Source organism: Ambystoma mexicanum, chromosome 7q, assembly GCF_040938575.1.
Source record: "Ambystoma mexicanum isolate Mex_15411 chromosome 7q, UKY_AmexF1_1, whole genome shotgun sequence".
NCBI classification, from domain to species: Eukaryota; Metazoa; Chordata; class Amphibia; order Caudata; family Ambystomatidae; genus Ambystoma; species Ambystoma mexicanum.
Genome location: NC_090941.1, coordinates 1,119,820,190 through 1,119,844,928, shown reverse-complemented (window position 1 = coordinate 1,119,844,928; position 24,739 = coordinate 1,119,820,190). Strand labels below are relative to the sequence as shown.

The 24,739-nt window shown below is 47.6% G+C and overlaps 1 protein-coding gene across 1 annotated transcript in view; it reads left to right on the top strand.

Annotated features, from left to right (window-relative positions):
- Window positions 1–24,739, top strand: part of SMPD1 (sphingomyelin phosphodiesterase 1) — a 182,674-nt gene that overhangs the window by 102,276 nt on the left and 55,659 nt on the right. The window contains exons 2-3 of the mRNA XM_069640538.1: window positions 5,040–5,806; window positions 17,581–17,752. Of these exons, the coding sequence (XP_069496639.1) occupies window positions 5,040–5,806; window positions 17,581–17,752 (939 nt within the window). The remainder of the gene's footprint in view (window positions 1–5,039; window positions 5,807–17,580; window positions 17,753–24,739) is intronic.

Below are 24,739 nucleotides of genomic sequence, written 5' to 3'. Positions count from 1 at the left end.
AGGCGCATTATAAATGCCATATCATATCCTACATAAACCACTAGTCGTTTATCCAGTTTTACATGACCAGTTTGTTGTGGTCATATGAGAATATGGTGGTAGGAGTGACAGTGGCGCCCTTTGTTGCTGCCTGTGTTGAGGATGTTCTGCTGCACTGCTGATGGTAAAGTGACTGTGTTGGGGCCTTTAGGAGCGTTTAGGTTTCTCCCAGGGTCTTCGTGCCCTTGAAGGGTTTTCATATGGTCTCTGCATCCTTGAAGGTAACATTTAATTTCCCTGATCCATTTCGGGTTTTCCGGTTGGGAGAGAAGGGCATTGTTGGAGATGTAGTCCATCCTAAGGTGGTTTGCTCTCCAGGTTTAGCGGTTGGGCCCTGAGGAGATATGTACGTGACTTGACTGGGTATTTTGCCAGGTTTTCTCTCTCCCTGGTCCCTAATTCCGCTTCCTAGGTCGGGTCTAGGCTTGGTTTGTGGTACTGAGGAGCATTATTTTCTACTCACTGTCTCGGCTAGGTGCCTACCTTCCTGAGTGACCCGTCTCATGTTCCCCAGATGAGGTTCCAGGCAGGGAACTTGGTCACAGAGTACTCTTAAATTCCATTTACCTTCTACATCAAGGGCGGGGCCATTTTTTGAGTGGCGGTGTAAACTTGCTGGGGGAAACACATTGTTTCTGTCCTATGTGTCTTTACTGACTCTACACTCCAGCCAGAATTTTGAGTCACCTCTTATCGGTGTCTTGTAGCTTCTAGTTGGCTAATCTTTGATCAGTATTGCCTTGGATGTGACAAACCTTATATTCCAGAAGCAAATGGATGTCCTTAACTTTCACAACAAACAGATCCAGGGGGTGGCAAAGGAAGTGAACACGCAAGCATCTCTGATGCTCACTGTCTCACCCGCCTTGCGCATGTACAGCACATTAAATGTTAAAGGTATTTGTACCGCGCACCGTCACCAACGGAATTGGTCCCCAGGCGCTCTGGCGGATCTGTAAACGATAAGGTGGGATCGGTTAGTAAGGTGAAGAGGGAGTAGGATAGTGAGAGGAGTGGTGTTCTGTTGGCAGCTCAACTCGGTATACACCGGGTGCTGAGCTTTGGTGCGGGTATTGGATCGGTGTCAGTCCGTGTGTGTTGTTGCTCCGTCTTGTGTTGTGAAGTGCGTGCGGCTTGTTGTGCGAGAGATGGTTGTGTGAGTTTTTTGAGTGAGATAAGTATGCAGAGTTTGAGCTTATATTGGTTACTGGTTTACCTGACCTTTAGCATGCTAACATTCACAGTTTTGTGTGTTTGTTATCCATGGAACATCAGCTGTTTGAACTGTTGCAGTCCCATCCGGTATACTTTGTATTTTAAAATGTATAATTTATATGGTGATGAGGTCTTTTTTTAAATACCACATGCGGTATTTCAATAACACAACATTTTGGTCATGATTGTGCTGTTCTAAGGGCAGAAAGATACATTGTACTAAGAATAGCGCAGAAATAATAATTACCGCATGTGGTATTTCTAGCAGAAATGCCTCCAAACATCCAATGTGAGCCCATTTGTATTCGGGCAATAGTGAGGCTAACCCCTTAAAGAATGTATCTCCTCGCCCTCCATGTGTGCTTCTGCAGTCCTAGTCTGTGCCCTTTGCAGCAATTCCATCTCCGCCACCCTGCATCCTAATGTAGAAGGTCCTTGCCCTTCAGTCCCCCCCCTCCTAAGCCACGTTTGCATATATCTGACCTTTAGGGGGCACAGTGTCCTGCCTTAGACACCTTGACGCCACAGTGTCCTGCCTTAGACACCTTGACGCCACTTTTTCATCATTCTGTATTGATGGCATATCCATCCTGGTTTCAAAGCAAATAAAAACCGTGGGGGTACCTTTCGAGTCCCAGTATCTTTGGGGGTTCCTGGGGGACACCCGGTCTTGAGTGGGGGCAGGGCTGCCCATACCCTGACCATGCGGACCCTAGCCTCCTTGCGGGCACGAGGGCCTCGCAGCATCATGGCCTGCAGGCCCACGCCCGCACGGTGTGGGCCTTGCAGGCCTAAATGAGAGCGGGACTCAGTCGTTCCTCTTTGGGAGTCTGCAGCCGTTCTGCTGCACGTGCCTGCAGGGGCTCCTTTTATTAGCTTGATCCATGATACAGTCATGGCCCATGTTAAAGGGTCAATAAACGTGGGAGGGACACATTCCCTTAAAGGGGCAACACACTTGGGAGGGAAACACACCACAGCCATAGCTGCTGTTCTCCGCTGGTTGGGCAGGGATTTTCAAAGTCCTTTGACCCGAAGTCTTTCTCTTGAGCTCTCCTGCACCAAACGCCCCTATATATCTGCCCATTCCTACCTGCTTGGCCACAGCAATGCAACTTTCTTCTGCCTTACTCGTGTGCCATCCTGTCTCCGACCGGAAGTTCCGGCAGCAAGATCAAGTCTGTAGACACAGAGGGCGAATCTGTCGATAATTTCCAAATATTACGGAATCTGAGGGTGATTTCTAACCTTCGTGGGCCATTTCAAAAACCTGAACTTCATTTTTAAAATCTACTTTATTTGCGGACAAACCGTGCTGCAGATTTGCACTACAGCCCATTGGCAATGTTTATTGGTCCTCTGAGCTATGTTACTCTTGTACCAATGATACTTTACACCAATGGCTTCTCTTTGCCTGCACAGCAGCGTTTCGATTCTGATAGCAAGGTACCCATGATCACTGGTCAGGAGGGGTGGGCTGAACTCCTAACTTTTTTTTTTTAGTTCAAAAAGTTTTATTGTATTTTCAACAGAAATAACAATTGACATTACATATCTAATGCCAAGGCCCTCGCAGAGGGAGACAATGGGCCTAATTCCGAGTCTGGCGGTAACCCTGCCGGTGCTACTGGCGGCTTGCCACCGGACTCGGAATAATTTACTGGCGCCTGACCTCCCAGTGCCAACGGCTCATTCTGAGTCCGGCGGCCGGGAAGTCAGGCGCCGGTATATTTGTTAATCCCCATTCCCATAGTGTCCTATGCGACTCTATGGGAGTGGGGACACGGAAAGCACCGGCACCGTTGCAAATGGTGCCAGTGCTCCCGTAAAACGTCTGCCTTCCATGACCGCTGTGCCCGGCAGGGTCCAGACCTGTTGGGCACACTGGCCCCGGCAGGCAGACTTGTAGTTTGCCAGCCTGGAATCAAAGGTGCCAGTAAGCTTACCAGCACCCTTGTTTCTGGACCTGCAAACTTATAATGAGGCCCAATTTATTTGATTTATTTTTAAATTCTTGACAATGCCCGAACTGTATTTGTCAAATAACCGTGTCTTGGTTAGTTTTTTAAAGGTGGAGAATGATTGTTCATTGCAGATGTGGGCAGGCAGTGTGGTCCAGAGTGTGGCAGCTGTGATGCAGAAGCTGACTCCGCCTGCCCTTTTTCTCTTGAAGCAGGTGGGGGCAGAGGGGAGGTAGACAGTGGAATACTAGAATTGGATCTGAGCGTGCGTGCAGGGGCAATTTGGGCGATGCAGTTGTTGAGGTACTGTTGGGCAACATTGTGCACACAGTGGTGAGGGATGGATAGTGTTTTAAATTCCACATGAGCTTTGATGGGGAGCCAATGGGAGTCGCGTCTGGCAGCTGAAATGTGGTCTGATAGTTTTAGGCCAAGCGCAGAGCGAAGTGCTTTGTTTTGGAGTAGTTTGGACAGGTTGGCGTTCGAAGTGTCCATAAGAAGGACATTACAGTAGAGTTTGGAGAGGATCAAGGCTTGTGCAAGTGTGATGCAGTTGCTCGTTGAGAGGAACTGCCTACTCAGAGTAATGTGTCTGGCAGCGTAGGCATTGGCTGATAGTAGGGCATTAATGTGTCTGTTCATGGTTGGGTCTGCTTCAAGGTAAACCCCCACGGTTTTTATTTGCTTTGAAACCAGGATGGATATGCCATCAATACAGAATGAGGAAAAAGTGGCGTCAAGGTGTCTAATCCAGTGTCGGCAGCCAATGATCAGGAGCTCAGTTTTTTTCCTCATTCAGGCATAGGTTGTGAGTGGCCATCCAGTTTTGCATGGTGCTATAAACTGCATTCATTTTGATGGTATCGGTGTCGTGATCACCCGAGAGAGGGACGAGAATTTGAGTATCGTCCACAAAATTGGTGTAGATGATTCCTCTAGAATCAAGGAGGTCAAAACGTGGTTTTGTATAGGTGTTATAGAGGGTGGGCGAAACACTGGATCCGTGTGGTACACCAAGTGGGGCTGGGGTATCATCAGCAGCTGATTCCCCTATGAAAACTCGCGTGGTCCGACCACTGAGGAAGGATTTGATCCACTAAGTGGCTTCCGGCAAGATGTGGCAGTGCTGGTTAAGGTGTTGGCATAGGATGTTGTGATCAACCAAGTCAAAGGCTGCAGAGAGATCGAGTAAGAGAAGGATAGCTACATTAACAGTGTCCCGGATGGAGTCCATTTGTATTTTGTAATCCAGGAGGGCAGTTTCTGTGCTGTGCTTGGGGCGGAAGCCATCTTGCCTTTTTCCAAGCAAGTGGTTGCTTTCTAGACGATATGTCAAAGTTAAATGACAAAGTGAGAAAGTATGTAATATGTAAGTAAAGGACCAGGCTGCAGGTACGCAGAGGGGAGCCACAATATGCTAAGAAAATGCATAGAATGTTAGAACACATTAACGATAATCAGTTGAATAGAGACAGGCTCTTTTGCATGGTGTCGGTAAGGTCAATCGCAATACATTGCATAAGGCACGAATTGGTGATAATCCACATTGCTGGCGATGCAAAGATACACAACGATTGGGCACGTTGGAGCGTATGCTTTTTTCATGTCCTCAATTATCTGTAACCAAAAATATTCACTGAACTGCTAACTTTTACCAGCCACCGTGAAGCCTATGGTGGATTAATCCATTTGCAGGGATTTGATACTGTGCAGGAATAGATCATGCTCCTTTAGGTATCATAGGGTAGAACTGGAGGAGACCGTACAACATCGCTGTTTTTTGTTCTCAGAATTCCCTTTTCATCTTCTTGTTTTGTTTTTCAGTTGGAAGGTAACATGGACCGTGTAGCGGAGCTGGCGACCAAGGTGTGCATCAACCTGAAGCTTCAGGAAGCGTATGTGTGCGCCCAGGCCATCCAACTCTTCAAGCAAGATGTGATCACCGCCTGCATCCACTCCTTCCTCAGGCCCGCAGAGATCTGTGGGCTGCTCGTGGGCAAGGACTGCGGCCATTGGGACATCTATTCTGACTGGAATGTCACCTTGCCGGATACGCCAAAGCCGCCTGTGACGCCGCCTGAGCCGCCACAGCCAGGGGCCCCCATCAGCCGAGTGCTTTACCTCACTGACATCCACTGGGACCGGCACTACACCCCAGGGAGCAATGCCGGATGCAAGGATCCCCTCTGCTGCCGGAATAAGACCGAAAAGGGGCACCACCACGCCGGCTACTGGGGGGAATACAGTAACTGCGACCTGCCTCTCCACACCATCGAGAACCTGCTACAGCACCTGGCCTCCTCCCCAGAGCCCTATGACATGGTCTATTGGACTGGCGACATCCCCGCGCACAATGTGTGGGAGCAAACCCGCAGTGACCAGATACTGGCACTTAACACGATAACTGGACTGATAAAGAAGTACCTGGGCCATGTGCCGGTCTACCCCGCAGTCGGGAACCATGAGAGTTCCCCTGTCAACAGCTTCCCACCTCCGTTCATCCATGGGAACAAGTCATCCACTTGGCTGTACGAGGCGATGGCTGAGGCCTGGCAAGACTGGCTCCCCGACGAGGCTCTACAGATGCTCAGGTAACAATGAATGTGTGTGTGCTTGGAAAGAACAGTCAAAATCAAAGACCTTTCTTAAGCATTGAATAAGCAAAGTGTTTTACAGAATTGAATTATTTGTATACAGGGAGGAACAGTGCTCTTTTGATCATAGATAAACCTACACTTGATAAGAAATGAGAGCAGTGAGCTTCTCACAATGGGGTGAGTGTGATTGACATTCTGACCAGGTTGTGGAGGGGAGTAAATGGAACACTCACGGGGGACAATACATGGGTTGACCTACATAGATTAAGGACAATCAACATGAGACATGTTTAAGTGCAGGTAGGCGGTACGGCCAGCTGTGCTCGGGGTGTGAGCATGATGGGTGAAGTGCTACAGTGGAGGCAGAGGAAGTGAGGGACAGAGGCACATTAGTGGTGAGGGAAACATGTTAGCTTGAAGGCAGATGAGAGGTAGGTTAAATGGGTAGCTCTGAGGCGAGCAGGTAGTCTTAATGCTAAGCACTTTCTAAGCCCTGTCCAGGCATGTATAGAGCACGAAAAAGCAAAATTATCATCAACTGCTTTTTCACCAAGTGCTTCCGCAAGTAAGCATTTATTAAGACTTTAGTGTGTACTATTAAGTAACCGTTTAATAAATGGTAATAAATAAACACGGAGTGAATATTTTATAAGTAGCTTACTCAGTGCTTAAAATATATATTAACTCTTTGTAGGGTAGTCATGGTTATTACCGCTTGGGAACTGTTATTTAAACATTGACCATGCTTTATAAGGGCTTGAGAAATGTTAAGCAAGTGTTTGCCTTGGTCTAGTATGGGCTGTGCTTGTATGGCCCCCTACCGCTAGGCCATGATGACATGACCTGGATAGTCAGTTCGGAGAACATGATGAAAATCTTGGTCACACATGCTGAACGCGAGCATGCCCGAGTAACCAAAGCCATTGATAAACTTAAAATTGAAATTGCAGAAATGAACAATCCAGCCAGCTCAAAAGACAAGAACTATGCCAAAATGAATGAGATCCTAGTTGAATACCAGGACGAAATTAAGTTGAGAAAATTCAGAAAATTTTATAGAGATGAAAAAGATTATCTAAATGACAGAGTCTATACTTACCAACCTAAATATGATGGTCATCTATCACAAATAGCTACGCCTACAGCGTCACCTGTTACATCAGATGCAGACTCAGAAACTGAAACCATAACCAACCCCAACAATGAGGAAGAACAGGCAAATGCAGAAGGGTCTCGTCATCACAAAGGTAACCAATCATCATATAATCTTCAAAACATACAAGTACACTTTCAAAAATATGTCCCTTTAGGACGCAAAAAATTTCCTACTCCAACAACCTCAGAGGAGAAGAGGAAGAGGAGCAAGAAGGAGAGGACGGGGGAGATACAAACAAAAGACTCACCAGATCCAGCTTCAACAAAACCAAACCGAAGTCCATACTAAAAGTCTAGTGATCAATTTGTCTGCCAAGCACCTCTCATCTCAACAACTATCTGTTCTCAATCATGGCCTTTCATTTGCACCACATGCCACATCCGACATGACTGAACTCCAAATAGATCTTTATACATTTTCAAGAAAACTTAGATTGAAAAAATTCTTTCATAATAAGGTTGAAACGTACAGGCCCTTGGAACAACTCCCATCCACCAGTTCCAAAAGCATACAAGAAATTGAAAATATTCACTTACTTTCCAACCTGATGGGAGAGGAAACTAAAACTGTGAGCGATATTCATGCAGAACTCGGTATCCACCAACGTAACATGGATATCAAGGAACACGAGAACAGATCAAAATTCATGCCACCTATTACTGGAGACAATGTTATTGACACTTTTTACAAAACAATCACTAAGGAAATTCATAAACATATTGACGGATTCCAACAAAATTTTAGTAGCAAGAAACAGAACTTAACGAAGTCGGAACGACAGGCATTACAAGATATATGTGAAGACAGCTCAATCATTATCAAGGAAGCCGACAAGGGTGGCAACATTGTCATTCTTAATAAATCGGATTACATCCAAATGGCAATGGAACATCTTGCTACGCCGGGATGTTATGAGAAACTCACCACCAATTCCACAGTACTAACTATACAAGAACTACATACCTTACTTCAACACTGGTATAACCAAGGATTACTTTCTGATGAGGAAAAAGCGTTCTTATTGATCTCCAAACCACTTATGCCAACAATTTACTTTCTACCTAAGGTTCATAAACCTTTTTTGTCTCTCCCATCAGTTCGACCAATCATGAGTGGACAGGGAGGTGCTACAGAAGCACTTGCTGATTACATTGATAGTAGTATTAAACACTTGGTATCTGAGATCCCAGCATACCTTAAAGATACCACACACACTCTGCAAATACTACACTGGTTAATTTGGAAACCTACTTACAATTTAGTGACTCTAGATGTGGCAGCACTATATACATCAATTCAACACAAACTAGCTTTGTAAACGATTGACTTCAGTTTCAGAACTTACTCAGCTTCCCACTATACACATGTTCAGATGATCAGAAGTTTTTTGGAATTCACACTCACGCATAACCAGTTTCTTTTCAATGGAGATTATTATTCGCAAATCAAAGGTATTGCAATGGGGGAAAAATATGCGCCCTCTCTGGCCAATCTATTCATGGCCTTTTTTGAGGAAAGATACATTTTTCAGAATAATACTTTCAAGCATAATATTATTAGTTGGAAAAGGTACATTGATGATGTCCTGGCCATCTGGGAAGGTAGCAGAGAAGGCTTCGAAGCATTCATGCTTTATCTCAATGATAATACTTTCGATATCAAATTCACAGGATACATGGACGCAGTAGCAGTCACTTTTCTTGATCTCAAAATCAATATTGTGTCTGACACTATCGAAACCTGCACGTTCAGGAAAGCCACTGCTGTGAACTCAATATTGCATCCCAGCCGTAGTCACAGACCCAATGTTATTCAAAACATACCTAGAGGTGAAATGCTAAGAGCAAAGAGAAATTGTAGCCAAGATGCAATGTTCCAATCAGAATGTAAGTCTATTGGACACAGATTTCGGGAAAGAGGTTCTACAATCCAACTAATTAGGAAAACCACAGATTCGGTCAAGAAAGTACCAAGATCGCAGTTATTGACAGAAAAGACGAAATTGTCCAGCGAGAAATATCCTTTGCATGTTAACTTTATCACTAAATATTCAAGTGATCACAAATTTATACAGTACATATTACAAAAGCATTGGCATATTTTGCATTTAGATCCGGATTTGACATCGTATATTACTGACCGTCTTAATATCATTTTTACGAGGGCAACTACTTTGAGAAACATCCTTAGTCCCTCTTTCCTCAAACCTGACCCAATTGGACAGGAAAATTGGCTCACCGCAAGGACCAAACCAGCAGGCTTCTACAAATGTGTGTCATGTAATTTCTGTCAGCATGCTTTAGCACCCACAAAAATCTTCAGCTGTCACAATGGACTGCAAACCAAAATAATTGACTTTATCAATTGTCGAACGAAATACGTCATCTATGGCATACAATGTGTATGTCAGAAAATGTATACAGGCAGCACAATTAGAGAAGTACGTTTTAGGATTCGAGAACACCTAAACAATCTCAGCAGTCAGGACGTCAGACTACCATTGGCTTCCCACTGGCAGAAACATCATCAACTGGACAATACCAAAGATATTAAATTCATCGGACTCAAACACATCAAACAACATCAGAGAGGCGGTAACAGAGAATTGATCCTACGGCAGCAGGAAGCAAGAATGATTTGCAAACTTCGATGCCTGTCACTAGGCTTGAACCAAGACCATGAACTGAATGTGTTTTTATAAACTATGATAGTCCAATTGGTCGCAAATTGAACTAATATCATTTGGTTCCCATAGGCAACAGACCTTTACCATTACCAGTGTCTATTATGATAAACTATTTCCATGACCTATTCTATGCAAAACTCACCAATGTTGTTAACTTTCAGTCTGAATATTTAATGTCAACTATTAACCCATTTGTCACAGGTCTACCTAATATTGACAGCATCCATAGATTTGGATCACCCACTACTTCAGCTTCAATAATTACTGTACATATTAACAATATACTTTGAAACGATTATTGTGTGCTCAGTATATGTTGTTGCTACAATGTGCACTACAATTATCACTATACAATAGGAAGTATAATTTGTTAGATCCAACCAATGATGCCCAGTAACTGCCCTGTTGACCATACAATGTTGGATGTTTAATCACTACTCCTAACAGATCTACTGTTCTTTCCATTCCCAAAAATCCCATTGGATATAACATCCTTTCCAGTATTTTCCACAACCGCATGCATGACACTTCTATGTTTTAAAATATACACTTTACACCTAGTTGCATTACAGATAAAACGTGTGCAGCATTTAATACGACGACTTAGCATTAGTCCCATTATTTGGTCTTTTGCTGTTTGCTCATATACCGACTTAGCACTAGCACTAGTCCCATTATTTGGTCTTTTGCTGTTTGCTCATATACCCACTATCTGGCCATTTTGGTCTTATATCATTTGTGCTAACCTGAATCTGTTATGCTCCCATGGGAACCATTTTGGTTTTGGTTTGTGCTGATATTGCATTCTTATGCCTTGACACACGCCACCAGGCTCATGATTAATAGGAGTACGTGCCGGCAAGTCCTAGGTGCTTATATATAGTTTAGTGAACTCTTGCAATCAGTTGCTCTTCTATATTCTATTTATCTTTTTCACACATTAGCTCAGTTTTCATGTTCATTCTGGCATATACATCTAACGCATAAGATATAGTAATCTTTTAAAAAAACACTATATTTCCTTAATGGACCGCTAAGACATGAATACATTCAATGTCTGCACTATATTTCTAGTAATGCATACTCCCCGTGCATTCGGGATCTATTCCATGTCACATACCGTGACAGTACGTAACTTCAACATTAATTCTGATACACTTTAAGTTAGAGTTTCACCTTTAATGTATACGGTCCCACTGCAAGACACAGAATGAGTGCATGTTTTTAACAAGCGCACATCGAATGAGTATTTTCTTTACTTCCTGCTTGGCACCAGTTACCAAGCAACCAGTTCACGTCAGGTCGTCACCTGACTACCTCAGAGGTGGTTACTACGGTAACCCCCAGTCACTGCCGATGCTTGCAGTGTTCTAGAAGCAACCCGCCATTGTGCACGCATATTTAGAGCTCTTGCCGGTAAGCTAGTTTCGACACATTTTGTCTTGCCAGTTCACATAGGCTGTATATAATATTAAATAACTCATACACGTTGTATTGTTTGTCTTGTAGATTTCGGCTGAAATTAAGGGGAAAGCACGATTAATACGTGCTTGCAATTTCACGCTTGCTGCATTAGCAGCACACCATTCGTGATACAACTACGGCTTGAATCCGAGTTAGGTAACTATAGCCTTTACACTCTTTTTTAGCATAACTACGACTGCACAAATAAATCGGCAGTGTAGAACTTCAGACTGAGCATACGTTATTTGCTTAATTGGTTTTACAGCCCACTGACTTGGCCAGTAAACGTTTTCGTGGATCTCCAAATTCCTAATCTTTCTAATCACAACTAAGAACAAATCAAGCATAATCACAACAAGGTCTGCCCTGACTTATCTGTTTATATGTTAACATCTAGAGTTAGTAATTACATGCATCACTCTAACGTTATTTTTCAATATTTTTTTCTCTCCTGCATCCTCCTGCTTTTTTGCTCCGACCAACTCCTCCTACTCTGTTTTGGGTTAAATAACAGTCAATGTTACAGGAAGCATATTACAGTTCCAGTGTGAAATGTATTTGTATGCCATGAGGACGGCCTTTTTGGTTGAAACACGTGTTGGCATCGCATGGCATAATGGAATCTCTTTAGTATCGGTGTTTATTTTACTTTGATTGAATTTTGAACACATGAACCCTACAATGTGGGCACTACATAGCATAATAGAATCCTTTTAGTCATGACGATTATTTTGCTTTGTTTAAACTTTGAACACATGAACCTTAAAACATGTGTGTCATCTCTTTTGTGAATCTACTTCTTTTCATTTGAATTAAACACCAGATGCACATGTTTGTGATCACTTCCCCATCCACTTTTGCTTAAATTCGCCACAGCAAGCTTTCTCTAACTGGTTTACCTAGCGCAGCCTGTGTAGATGGCCTGTTTGTTGAAGCATGGCACACTGATCACAGTCATGCCTAGGCTGTTCCTGCTGAGGATTCAAAGGGCCGGCCTGAGTGGTAGAGTTATGAATTTATGTCAAATACTGAAATGACGAACCTGATGTGGCGGGGAGGCGCGGCAAAGTTGAGCCTCGCAAGGACTCCATGGTGAGACGCCATTAGCAGTGGTTTGATATGCCGGCTAGCTTCCTAGAGCAAGGGTCTACAGCCTCCAGATGTTGTGGTCTACAAGTCCCATCTGCCCTAGCCGGCATGGTCAATGGTGAGGGATCATGGGCGTCGCAGTTTTGAACATCTGGAGAGATGCAGGTTTGCAGAACCTGGCCATACAGGAAGCTGCATGATAAAAATGTTGAAGTCGTTCAGAGCAATTAAAGCTGATAGTCTCGGGAGGATTGCTCGGGGGCAACGTGCTTGCCTTGGAAGCGAGGTGACATGGAGCACCACAGGTTTGATCCCCGGGTCCATGCTTGGAAACCTCTGGGAATTAAGCACGTTATTATCATATCATATCCTATATCAAGATTCTGCTGACGTGGCAATTCCACTTCTCCAAATGCTGATAGGAGCATCTACACTGCTTCTGCGAGAAGAGCAAACAATCCTGCCGTTCCTACGTTTGCATTGGCACTCGAGGTGGTTCATAATTGAGCCATTTTCTAAAGGAAGCGCGCAGAGAGGACGCAGGAGAAGACCTGGGGTTTCATGACCAATTCCCGGCAACAACACAGAACTGTGTTCACTATCGAATAGGTGAGAGCATTTATTTATATCCGCCTTTATTTTAGATGGTTCACAAGCCTCTGCACACTCCACCCTGGACCCCCTTTTTTGAGCACTGTTGCCTATGTACATTGTAATTGTAATTGGTTATTTATAACGTGCTTAATACTCCAAGATTTCAAACTGCGGAACCGGGCATCGAACCTGTGTTGCTCCGGTCTTGCTTCCAAGACGAGCGTGTTGCCCCTGAGCTATCCTCCTGAGACCTTTATGCATTGAGTTACTGAATACCAGATGGTATTGTACTGTGCCAGGTGTGCTCGGACGAAGGTGCGCCATGCATGGCACGGAGGGGACTTACTTGCACCGTGAGGCGTTTGGGGGCACCGGCACCCACAGAACCTTCGTGGCTGATGTAGAGAAGGAACAATAACCAAGTTAGGATGCTTTATGTTTGCAATAAAGTAAGTTCACCTGTGTGGCAGGGACCATTCTTGCTAATCAAAATGGCTTCCTCGCTGTCTGTGTACCTGGTCTATGCATGTATGTGATGCAAAAGGACGTCTGTCTACCCCCTGGCCGGCGGAGAGCAGAAGCCGACTCCAGGGAAACAGTGCAAGCTGCGGAGGCACGTGGCACTATGGGAGCAGAAGAGGAGAACCACCAAACAAAATGGCCTCCAAAGAATGAAGCAAGCCCAGCAGAGCAGACGCAGCAGGAGAGGATGATGCGCTGTAGAAGGAATCGCTTGGTGAGAGGCGGCAATCAGCGAGCCCGTCAGAGCACCGATGCATGTCTGCAGGGCAGGCCTGCCAGGTGTCACACATCTAGTGTAACACACTTGTATGCACTCCATCGCAGCCCATCAAGCCGAGGAAGGTAGGAGAGGTGCCAGAGCAGGGTCTGTAGAATCCCTGGATGGATGCATAGCTCATGCTCCAGCTCTATGCTGCTTATCAGCAACTTCTCATTCATGGCGCCCTTCCATAGTCCCGCTCTCTTCCTCTGACCCGGCACCCAGAAAACCAGCTTCCCCCTGCTGTCCGGCAAATCGGGTTCAGCATTTGCCATCAGGCTTCCTCTGCGCAAGCCCCTCCATGCGTCACTGAACATCTCATTAAAACGCATGTAGATGCCACTATAAGCCCGTTGCACACATGAATTGCCAAACATACACAAGCTGAAAGACTGGCAGCTCGGTCACACCTTTGCCATATTGGCAGTTACGCGTGACAGCCCAGCCTTCTGCCTGGAAGCGAGCCCAGGGGAGGGCTTTTCTGCTGAATTCAGGTGCCAGGGGACTGGCCTATCTGGCAACAGGGCAATGCCCGACGTGCCAGCCCATGGCTCTACTGTGGAACAGATTTTGCTGAGCAGAGTAGGGCACTTTCTTTGTCCATTTCTTGAGTTGCTACACTGATTATCGCCAATGTTACTAATCAAATCTGCTTTCAAATGCACTATTTACAACATATTTCCCAAAAAGTTCTCTGTTCCAAAAAGTGGGCAATTGCAGTGAAGACGGGCAGCAGCACAACCGGAAGTCAAGGTCCAAACAGTGAGGGCTGTGAGGAGAAGGAGGCGAGAGATCGCACTAAACCAGTGGCTCAGGGAATGTTTTACAAGTGCACAAACATCACAACAGTTTCAGAGAAATGAGCAAGAGTCTTTGTATTCTGGTTTATCTTAATGAGGGAGAGATGGAGAGGAGAAACCCACACTGCATTAGGGCCACCAGTGCTTATCCAATATTCGCACCCAGGGAAGGGCGATCAGTCAATCCGGTGCTTCATCCGGTGCTTCGCCCACTATTTCCACCCACCTGAGGCCCTACCCCAGGTGGTGGCATCTTTTTTGTTGTTGTCTTTTGGGGGGAATTTGTGGTGGCAACAGGGAGCCTATAGAGCAATTATTTTGAAACCTGAGCAAATGCTTTCAAGTGTATGAACACAGTGAAAGGCTATTCAAGCCTTCGCTCCAAAACTTTGGAACCTCCTCCCATCAACATCAGACTCGCCCCATCACTTCTACAGTTCAGGAAAGCACTCAAGACCTTCCTCTTCAAAGAATGGCTCCTCCATAACACCTAGGTCCACACACCATGCACTCCCCACCCCACCCTACCTGGGACTTTGTGTTCTGCTTCACATTGTCCCCCCACCCCCTGGTTGCTTGTAGATCCCTTGCTGCCAATTTGCCAATTGCCCAACCTCACCTCCCCAGTTAGCTCCCAGTCCCCTTTCCTCTGCTGTGTTCTCCACCCCCTATGATTGGAATGCACTCCATAAATACCCAAATAATAATAATTACAGGAAGAATCTAATACTGAGGGACAAGCAGCAAACACTGACTGTATGCTGGAGCCTGGAGCGAAGGTTCAGCAGTGTGTCGGATACGTCCTGGAGCAAAGGTTCAGCAATGTGTCGGATATGTGCTGGAGCATGGAGCAAAGGTTCAGCAATGTGTCAGATGCGTGCTGGAGCCTGGAGCGAAGGTTCAGCAATGTGTCAGATACGTGCTGGAGCCTGGAGCGAAGGTTCAGCAATGTGTCGGATATGTGCTGGAGCATGGAGCAAAGGTTCAGCAATGTGTCAGATGCGTGCTGGAGCCTGGAGCGAAGGTTCAGCAATGTGTCAGATACGTGCTGGAGCATGGAGCAAAGGTTCAGCAATGTGTCGGATGCGTGCTGGAGCCTGGAGCGAAGGTTCAGCAATGTGTCAGATACGTGCTGGAGCCTGGAGCAAAGGTGCAGCAATGTGTCGGATACGTGCTGGAGCCTGGAGCGAAGGTTCAGCAATGTGTGAGATATGTGCTGGATCCTGGAGCAACGGTTCAGCAATGTGTCTGCTGGAGCCCGTAGCGAAGGTTCAGCAATGTGTCAGATACGTGTGTGGACTTTTTGATGAATAAGGAAGCCTGTATCAAAGTGTGGGAACTTGAGGTGAAGGTCTCTGGGGTAAAGTCACCAAGGGGCATCTAACCACCTCACACTTCTAACGGCACTTAAAATGTGTCTAGCCGTGTTCATGTCTCTCTCTCTCTCTCTTTCTCTCTCTCTTTCTCCCCCTCCCCCGTCTTGTCTGCTAGATTTTCCTTTGCTCTTAACTTCTATCGCTGCTCGTCACTCCCCCACATGCTTGTACATCCTCCCTTCCACTTGGGCCCACCAGGCCTGTAGTGCATCTGCGGCGCCTTCCCTCTCTGGCTCTGCCTTCCCAGGCTGGAATTCCTTTCCTTTCCTTTCTCCAATGATTCTACCACTACATCCTCCAACGCTTCCTCTTGCTGAACTCTCTACACTCTCTACTTTCCTTCTTACTGCCCCCTTCCCTGGGCGTATCCCACCTACATCTGCTCCAGAAGTCTCCCTTTCTTTATCACCCTTTCTCGTAGTGTTTCACCACCACCTCCTTCTGTGTTTCCACCCTTGTTCTCTTCTCTCCTCCTGTTCTCTCACACCCTCCTCATGTTCTCACCCCACCCCTCCTGTTCTCACCCCCACCCCTCCTGTTCTCTCACCCCACTCCTCATGTTCTTACCTCACTCCTCCTGTTCTCACCCCACCCCTCCTGTTCTCACCCCACCCCTCCTGTTCTCACCCCACTCCTCCTGTTCTCACCTCACTCCTCCTGTTCTCACCCCACCCCTCCTGTTCTCACCCCACCCCTCCTGTTCTCCCACCCCCTCCTGTTCTCACCCCCACCCCTCCTGTTCTCTCACCCCACTCCTCATGTTCTTACCTCACTCCTCCTGTTCTCACCCCACCCCTCCTGTTCTCACCCCACCCCTCCTGTTCTCACCCCACTCCTCCTGTTCTCACCTCACTCCTCCTGTTCTCACCCCACCCCTCCTGTTCTCACCCCACCCCTCCTGTTCTCACCTCACTCCTCCTGTTCTCACACCCTCCTCCTGTTCTCACCCCACTCCTCCTGTTCTCACCTCACTCCTCCTGTTCTCACCCCACCCCTCCTGTTCTCACCCCACCCCTCCTGTTCTCACCCCACCCCTCCTGTTCTCACCCCCACCCCTCCTGTTCTCACCCCCACCCCTCCTGTTCTCACCCCCACCCCTCCTGTTCTCTCACCCCCTCCTGTTCTCTCACCCCCTCCTGTTCTCTCACCCCCTCCTGTTCTCTCACCCCCTCCTGTTCTCCCACCCCCTCCTGTTCTCTCACCCCCCTCCTGTTCTTTCAACCCCCCCTCCTTCAACCCCCCTCCTGTTCTTTCAACCCCCCCTCCTGTTCTTTCAACCCCCCTCCTGTTCTTTCAACCCCCCTCCTGTTCTTTCAACCCCCCTACTGTTCTTTCAACCCCCCTACTGTTCCCTCAACCCCCCTCCTGTTCCCTCAACCCCCTCTTGTTCTCCCACCCCCTCCCCCTGTTCTCTCGCCCCCCCCCTGTTCTCTCGCCCCCTCCCCCTGTTCTCTCACTCCCTCCTCCTGTTCTCTCGCCCCTCCCCCTGTTCTCTCAAGTTTGAAGAAGCATTAGCTTCTGTCCAGTTTAGAGTAGGATCCATCTTTAAAGAGCTTAACCTGGTCTACATGAGCCTATCATAGGGGGTAAAGGCATGGCAGACCCGCCCCTTTTCGGTCTTTTTTAGTCTCCGCCCCGTGTTCTTTTCACAAACTCTTGAAAGTACCTTTCTAACCTTATTCTCTTCTGACCCAAGACCGGGACGGAGGTCTGCGTGTTCTCTTTGGTCCACAGTACCAACCCATCGTCCAGTGCTGAGAGGCAGTATAGATTGTGGTCTCCGGGTGGCGTATTGTGTCTTACACAGTGCCTTTTCTTGCAGGGCGGCTGGGTTCTATACGCTGAGAATACGGCCTGGCCTGCGCCTGGTGTCCCTCAACATGAACTTCTGTCCAGAGGAGAACTTCTGGCTGATCATCAACTCCACGGATCCTGCGGGCCAGTTGCAGTGGCTGATCCGGGTCTTGCAGGCGGCGGAGGACCAGAAGGAGAAGGTGGGCAGGAAACCTCTGATGTCCCCTCATTAAGTCTTAAGGTTCTTCAATTTGTATTTGGTGGAAATGTATAACAAAGGTTAAAATGTTCATATACAACTCGATCAAATCGGTTGCGGCTGGTGTATTGGGGCAAAAGGATGCCGGCCAACTTTTAATTAGGCGAGCAGGTCTTACCTGGCCTGGAGTTACTGACAAAGTCACTGTTTCTGTCTGGCCACTAAGTTAAGAGGCAGAAAGGAGCAGTGCCCTCATCAGCAAGACCAGGCTACCTAAGCGTGGATCCAGGAACTACAGGGACAGTTTAGTTTTTTTCTTGCAGAGCGCAGTGGTCCCTATGCAAAAGCAGCAAACCACGATGTGGAGTGGCTGGTGGGGTGTAGGCAGTCTGGCCTCACTGTCCTTTCATCGGTGTCCAAATAGCATGCCGGATCATGCACCCTAAATCCAGGGGGTAAGGGGCGGGCCATCTGGCTTAGAGGTGGGGGAGCCGAAGAATTCATGTGTAGAGCTGGGCCAGAGTTACGCCATAGGGCCTGGCTTGGGTCTAACAGCCAAATGCGAGCCAAGCCGGAAACAAGTGCATACCTTATAGCCTGCCTCCCAACCCTCAAATATAAAACCCATACCTGCCATCATTTCCCCCAATCGCTTACAAAAGAAAACCTATACCTGGCATCCTCCTCCCTTCCCCCTTCCACCACAACACTCGCCCATATCTGTGGCCCTGCCTCCATGCCCCCATACCCCCAAAACCGGAAAACCAATACCTGGCATCCTCCCCCCTGCCCCACTCCCCCACACAACACTAACCCATATCTGTTGCCCTGCCTCCCTGCCCCCATAACAGGAACACCAATACCTGGCATCCTCCTCCCTGCCCCACTCCCCCCCCCCAACACTAACCTGTACCCTCTGTCCTGCTCCCCCCATAAAACTAACCCATACCTGTTGTTCTCCCTCCCTGCCCCCATAACAGGTAAATCAATACCTGACATCCTCCCCCCTGCTCCCCTTCACCTCCCAGCCCCCACAACACTAGCCCATACCTGTTGCCCTGCCTCCCTGCCCCCATAACAGGTAAATCAATACCTGACATCCTCCCCCCTGCCCCACTCCCCCACACAACACTAACCCATATCTGTGGTCCTGCCTCCATGCCCCCAAAACCGGAAACCAATACCTGACATCCTCCCCCCTGCCCCACTCCCCCACACAACACTAACCCATATCTGTTGCCCTGCCTCCCTGCCCCCATAACAGGAACACCAAAACCTGCCATCCTCCTCCCTTTGTCGCTTTGTCCCTTTCGCCCCTGCCGCCACAACACTAGCCCATACCTGTTGCCCTGCCTCCCTGCCCCCCTTTCCCCCCCAGCCCCCACAACATTAACCCATACCTGCTGTCCCGCCTCCCTGCCCCATAACAGGAAAGCCTATACCTGGCATCCCAATTTTGGAAGATATGGCACAGTGAAATTAAGTGATGTGTTCACGTACTCTGTCTGTCACGTGGGATTTGAACCCAGTCTTCACTTTAGCCATGTAACCACACATCTTCCCATCTCTAGCAGGAATAAATGTGTTAATGTAGAGTTGGAAGGAACTAAAATAATGCTCTGTTTCATAAGGATGAATGAAAAGTACACAATCACAATATAAAGCAACCTGCCAAATATATAAAAGCTTATGTTGTACAAAAACACTGATTGTAGCATTACTTTCAGCATCCTAAATGGAACCCTACATGTACCAGAATGCAAAGTGATGTTGGCCCAAACAATCCTCCATGTTTTGCAACAGTAATTTCAAGGCTTAGACGCACACAGCAGAACTGTGTGACTAGGTCGGCTACATGTCATTGGTTCACACAGAGTGGAGCTATTCATTGCACACAGCCTCTAGCAGGCTCACACCCTAAGGGAGCTATCCCCAGTCTTCCAGCTAGCACACGTGAGAACAACAGGCAGCAACCGCTTGTCCTGAATGGGGGAGATTGAGGAAAAACACCCGAGGGGTGTGTGGCAGGTGGAATACCTCGTGTCTAGGCGAGCCCCCCACGCCCCCTACGCCCAGGTCCAGTGGCACCTCCCACTGCCTCATTCATTAACTGGTAGTAAGTGGAGACCCCAAGGCCACTGGCCATAGCATTGGGGAAGAGTAATTACACAATAAAGAAAAATAACCCAGACGAACCCTTTTGGCCATCACACAATGCAGTACATCATCAATTTCACTTTTCCATTGGGAGCGAAACATGGCACATACGTGACCGAGCAATGAGCAGGCACAGGGATACTTCAGCCTTTGGTGTGCGCATTATAAATGACCAATGTCTTTATTATCTTTGGAGCAAATGCTGAAGTTTAATGCACTACATATAAGTTCTGAATTTTGTGCAGTGCACATTTAACAGCATAATTTTTTTAAGCCATCCCAATTGTGGCAGCCAAAGGAAATGGAACTCATTTAAGCAGAGTGATTTGCCAGGATAGCATAGATTGGTGAAGTATATACAGCAGGTTTTCTGTTTGTACACTTTCTAGGCGTCACATGGTCCAATTGCACCTTTAGTTTTTCACCAACATGCAATTTGTGGCCAAGTGATAAACAAAGTAGATGATTGCACGCAGTACTTTTAACGGCCACTGGGGCGCAGTGCTAGTTTAATTTACTCTGCAAATGTAATGGAAGATGAGTTGATAATTAGCTCGGCTCCAATTAGGCTCTTCTTTCGCGAAGGCACTCTAGAGCCAAATGCCTGGGTCTGGCTCAGCTAATCAGGCTCGAGCTGGCTCTGGCTCCCCCACCTGTATGGCTCACCACGCAGCAGTGGCGAGCTGAGGGCGATAGCAGGTAAGTGTTGAAACTCCCTTCTTTTGCGGGCAGGTTGTTGATGAGGGCCATGGTTGCGGGGTAGGTAGTAAGAGGCACTGACAATGTGCAGCCAGCATGTGTGTGGTAGGGGGAGGAGATATGAGGATTGCTCTTGCTCTGGGGGCTTAGGGGTTGGGGGCAACATTGGTGCACCCAGTAAGGATGTGTTTTCTTACAGTGGCATTGCATGTTTTACTTGCATTGTGGGCAGAATCAACAGGAGTATATTCTTATTTATTTATTTATTTATTCACATTTATTTAAAGCGCACGTCAGCCCGGGGGCATCCTGGCGCTGTTACATGAAGACATAATCTGGTTACAATGGAAGGAAGATGGTTACAAAGCAATTTTTATTACCGGGCACCTTTCGTAGCATACGTATGCGAGCACGTGTAGGTGAAGGAGGGAGGAAGTTAGTTGAATAGTGTAGTTTTGAGGGATTTGTGAAAAGAGTACAGCGAAGGTTCTGCTCTGAGTGAGTTGGGGAGGGCATTCCAGAGTTTAGGTGCTATGTGTGGGAAGCCAATGCCGCCGGCTTTGGCTCTTCTTATAGTGGGTACTCGGAGTTGGTTGGCGTGATGGCTTCTTCTAGGACGGATGGAGGAGTTATTAGTTATAGTTTCAGATAAGTAAGGGGGTGCTGTGTGATTGATGCACTTGTGTGTGAAAGTGAGAATTTTAAAGTTGATTCTTTCCTTAACTGGGAGCCAATGGACGAGTCTTCTGGCCTGTGAAATATGGTCAGTTTTGGGGATGTGTAGTGCAGCGCGGAGGGCATTGTTTTGCACTATTTGGAGCCTACTTAGGTTTTTAGACGATGTGCCTGCCAGGAGGGCAGTGCAGTAGCCCAATCTGGTTCCTATAGTAGCTCTGGCTATGGAGAGGCAGTTGGGCGTGGTAAGGTAGGGTTTTATGGCATAAATGAGTTTGGTGGTCAGAGCAGATGCTGAGGCGATGGCGCTGGTTTGTCTGGTCATGGAGAGTGTGGCGTCCAAGTAGACTCCTAAGGTCTTGACGGCAGTGGAGACAGGTATGCTAATACTGTCGATAATCATGTGAGAGTAATCTGGGCTGAGTTTAGTTAGAGTTTCGCTGGGGGCTAGGATGATGATTTCGGTTTTGTCTCCGTTTAAGCAGAGACCATTGATAGCCATCCAGGTTTGGATGGTGGAGTAGATTTTGAGGAGGGCTTCTGAGTCTTGGTTGTAGTCTCCGGAGAGGGGGAGGAGAACTTGCTTGTCATCGACGTAGTTTGTGTAGGCCATGTTGAGTGAGTCCAATAAGTCAAAGAGGGGTTTGGTGAATAAGTTGTAGAGGGCCGGTGCTGTGCAAGACCCTTGTGGGACTCCACAATTTATAGTGGTGGGGGGGGGTCGCTGGCCTGGTCTGAGTACACTTTCCTGGCCCTACCTTCAAGGAAGGATGTGATCCAAGTGGTTGCCTTGTGAGAGAAGTGTGCAGCGTTGAAGAGGTGAGATGTGAGAATGCTGTGGTCGACCAGGTCAAATGCAGCAGAGAGGTCGAGCAGTAGGAGGAGAGCAGGTTTGCCTGTGTCCATTATCTTGGTAATTTGATTTTTTAGATCTAGAAGGGCAGTTTCCGTCCCATGGCTTTTGCGGAAACCTGATTGTCTTTTGCCTAGGATGGTGTTGGTTTCCAGGTAGTGTTGGATTTGGTTGTGTGCAGCTTTGTCTAGGATTTTGAGGAGGAAGGGGACGGTGGTGATGGGGCGATAGTTATTAGGGGAGGAAGGATCGAGAGAGGGTTTTTTCAGGAGTGGGCGAACCCAAGCTTCTTTTAGGCATTGTGGTACGGTTCCAGATGCGAATGAGGCATTGATGAAAGCCGTGATGATGGGGGTGAGGGATTTTGAGCACTCTTTGATTAAGGAGGGTGGGCAGATATCCCCTTTGCAGGTGGAAGGTTTGATTTTTTTGAGGAGGTCCTTGACTTCCGTCTCTGAGACTTCTCTGAAAGTGAAAAGGGGTGTTTGTGAGAGAGAGTTGTTAGTGGGAGGTGTGGGCGAGCAGGTAGGGGTGTTGAGAGCTTTGCGTTGGGTGGCTATTTTGTTTTGGAGTGTGTTGACTTTATTGAGAAGTGCAGACTGAATGTCTGTGCACCATGCTTCATCCTTGATGATGTCGTCGGAGCTGGAGGCAGGTGTGGCGAGTTCTTTGAATATGGAGAATATTTCTTTTGATTTGGAGTTGGCATTAGCGATTCTCTGGTTATAAGATTTGGATAAAGCGTGAAAAATTGCTTTTTTGTAGGACAATGAGATCTCTTTGAAATCGTTAAGAGAAGATTGGTTAGGCGCTGATTGCCATCTGGATAGAGCTTTGTGTTTCTTGGTGCGAAGGTCAGATAGTTCTTCAGTGAACCAAGAGTTGCAGTGCATTGATTTTTTTCCCTTTTTTATCTTCTAGAGGGGCAATGAGTTCGATGGCTTGAGTGAGTGCACTGGAGTAGATGTTGGCGAGAGAAGTAGGGTCATGGGTAAATGGAGGCTTGAGTTCAGGGATGTCGAGGAGAGGGGCGAGGTTGGAAGAAGTGAGTTTTTTGGAGCTTCTTACTTTAGCGGGGGGGGCATGAGTTAAAGTTTTATGGGTGGGCGTGGTAGGAATGGAGAACTGAATGAGGTGATGGTCCGTCCATGGGAGGGCCGAGATGGAGGTGATGGCAGATGAGCAGTTGTGGTCAGCTAGCCAGTCAATGGATCTACCTTTATTATGATTGGGTGCGGTAATTTTGTGTTCGAACCCCATGTGTGATAGTTCTTTGGCTAAATTAGCGGCTGCTTTGTCCTTCGGGTCAGATGAGCCAAGGTTAATATCCCCTAGAAGGATGCTTTTGGTTGTGCTTTTGAGGTTGTTGCCTATGTTTTGGAGGAGTTGCTTTTGGTAGTCAGGGGGGGGGGTGATCCTGGTGGTCTGTAGGTGATAAAGAAGTTTATGGTGCAGTTAGGGGAGAGGGCTAGTTTAGCGGTGAGGCGATCAGGGTTGTTGTCCCATTGTTGACTACACATTCTCATGGCAAGGGTGTCTTTAAAGATGAGGGTGACGCCGCCACCACCACCTTTAGAGTTTTTACGGTCCTGTCTGCGGATGGTATAGTTTTGTGGGAGGGCGAGGTGGATGGATGAGCTGGAAGCTTCATGGAGCCAAGTTTCGGATATGGCAAGTAGGTCAAGATTGTGGGTGGGGATAAGGTCATTGATTTCGATGGCATGGGCATGGACAGAGCACACATTGATGAGTGCACATCTTAATTCTGGTAGTGGAGTGTGTGTGTTGGCGTTGGGTGAGCTGGAGGTGGAGGGTGCGTGTTTGGGTGTGGGAGGCTGGGGCGTGATGGAGGCGACGTGATGGGTGCTAGGGGAATTGGCATGGTCAGAGAGGTGAAGCTGGGCGACTGATGTATCGGTGCGAGAGCCGAGTCTGGTGTTCCTGAGGAGTGTGGAGAGTGGAGTGCTATGGAGAGCTAGGAGGGGTATGGTGCGTGTTCTTAGTCTACAGAGCCTGAGGTGGAGTGGGTGATGTCTGATCAGATTGGTACGGTGGTTGAGTGTGGATTGGAGTGCAGACGATGGTGTGGTGTGTATGAGGTCAGATGGTGGAGTGGGGCATGGGTGAGCATGCTGGTCTGGGTGCGCAGGCGGCATGCTGCAGATGGCCAGAAGGGAGAGGGATATGATGAAGATGGTGGATGAGGGAAGGAGGTGCATAGGCGCTGTGGGGTGTGTGCCAAGGGGCTTCATTTGTGGGCAATAGATGTACAGGCAGGCAGGCAATAACGCTGTTGCTCAGGGCCGCTAGGGGCAGGCAGTTCACACAATAGGTCAAGGCCGCTAGGGGCAAGCAGTTCACACAATAGGTCAGGGCCGCTAGGGGCAGGCAGTAACACAATGGATCAGGGCCGCTAGGGCCAGGCAGTAACACAATGGATCAGGGCCACTAAGGGCAGGCAGTTAACACAATAGGTCAAGGCCGCTGGGGGCAGGCAGTAACACAATAGGTCAGGGCAGCTAGGGGCAGGCAGTACACAATAGGTCAAGGTCGCTAGGGGCAGGCAGTAACACAATGGATCAGGGCCGTGTAACATGGTAGTCC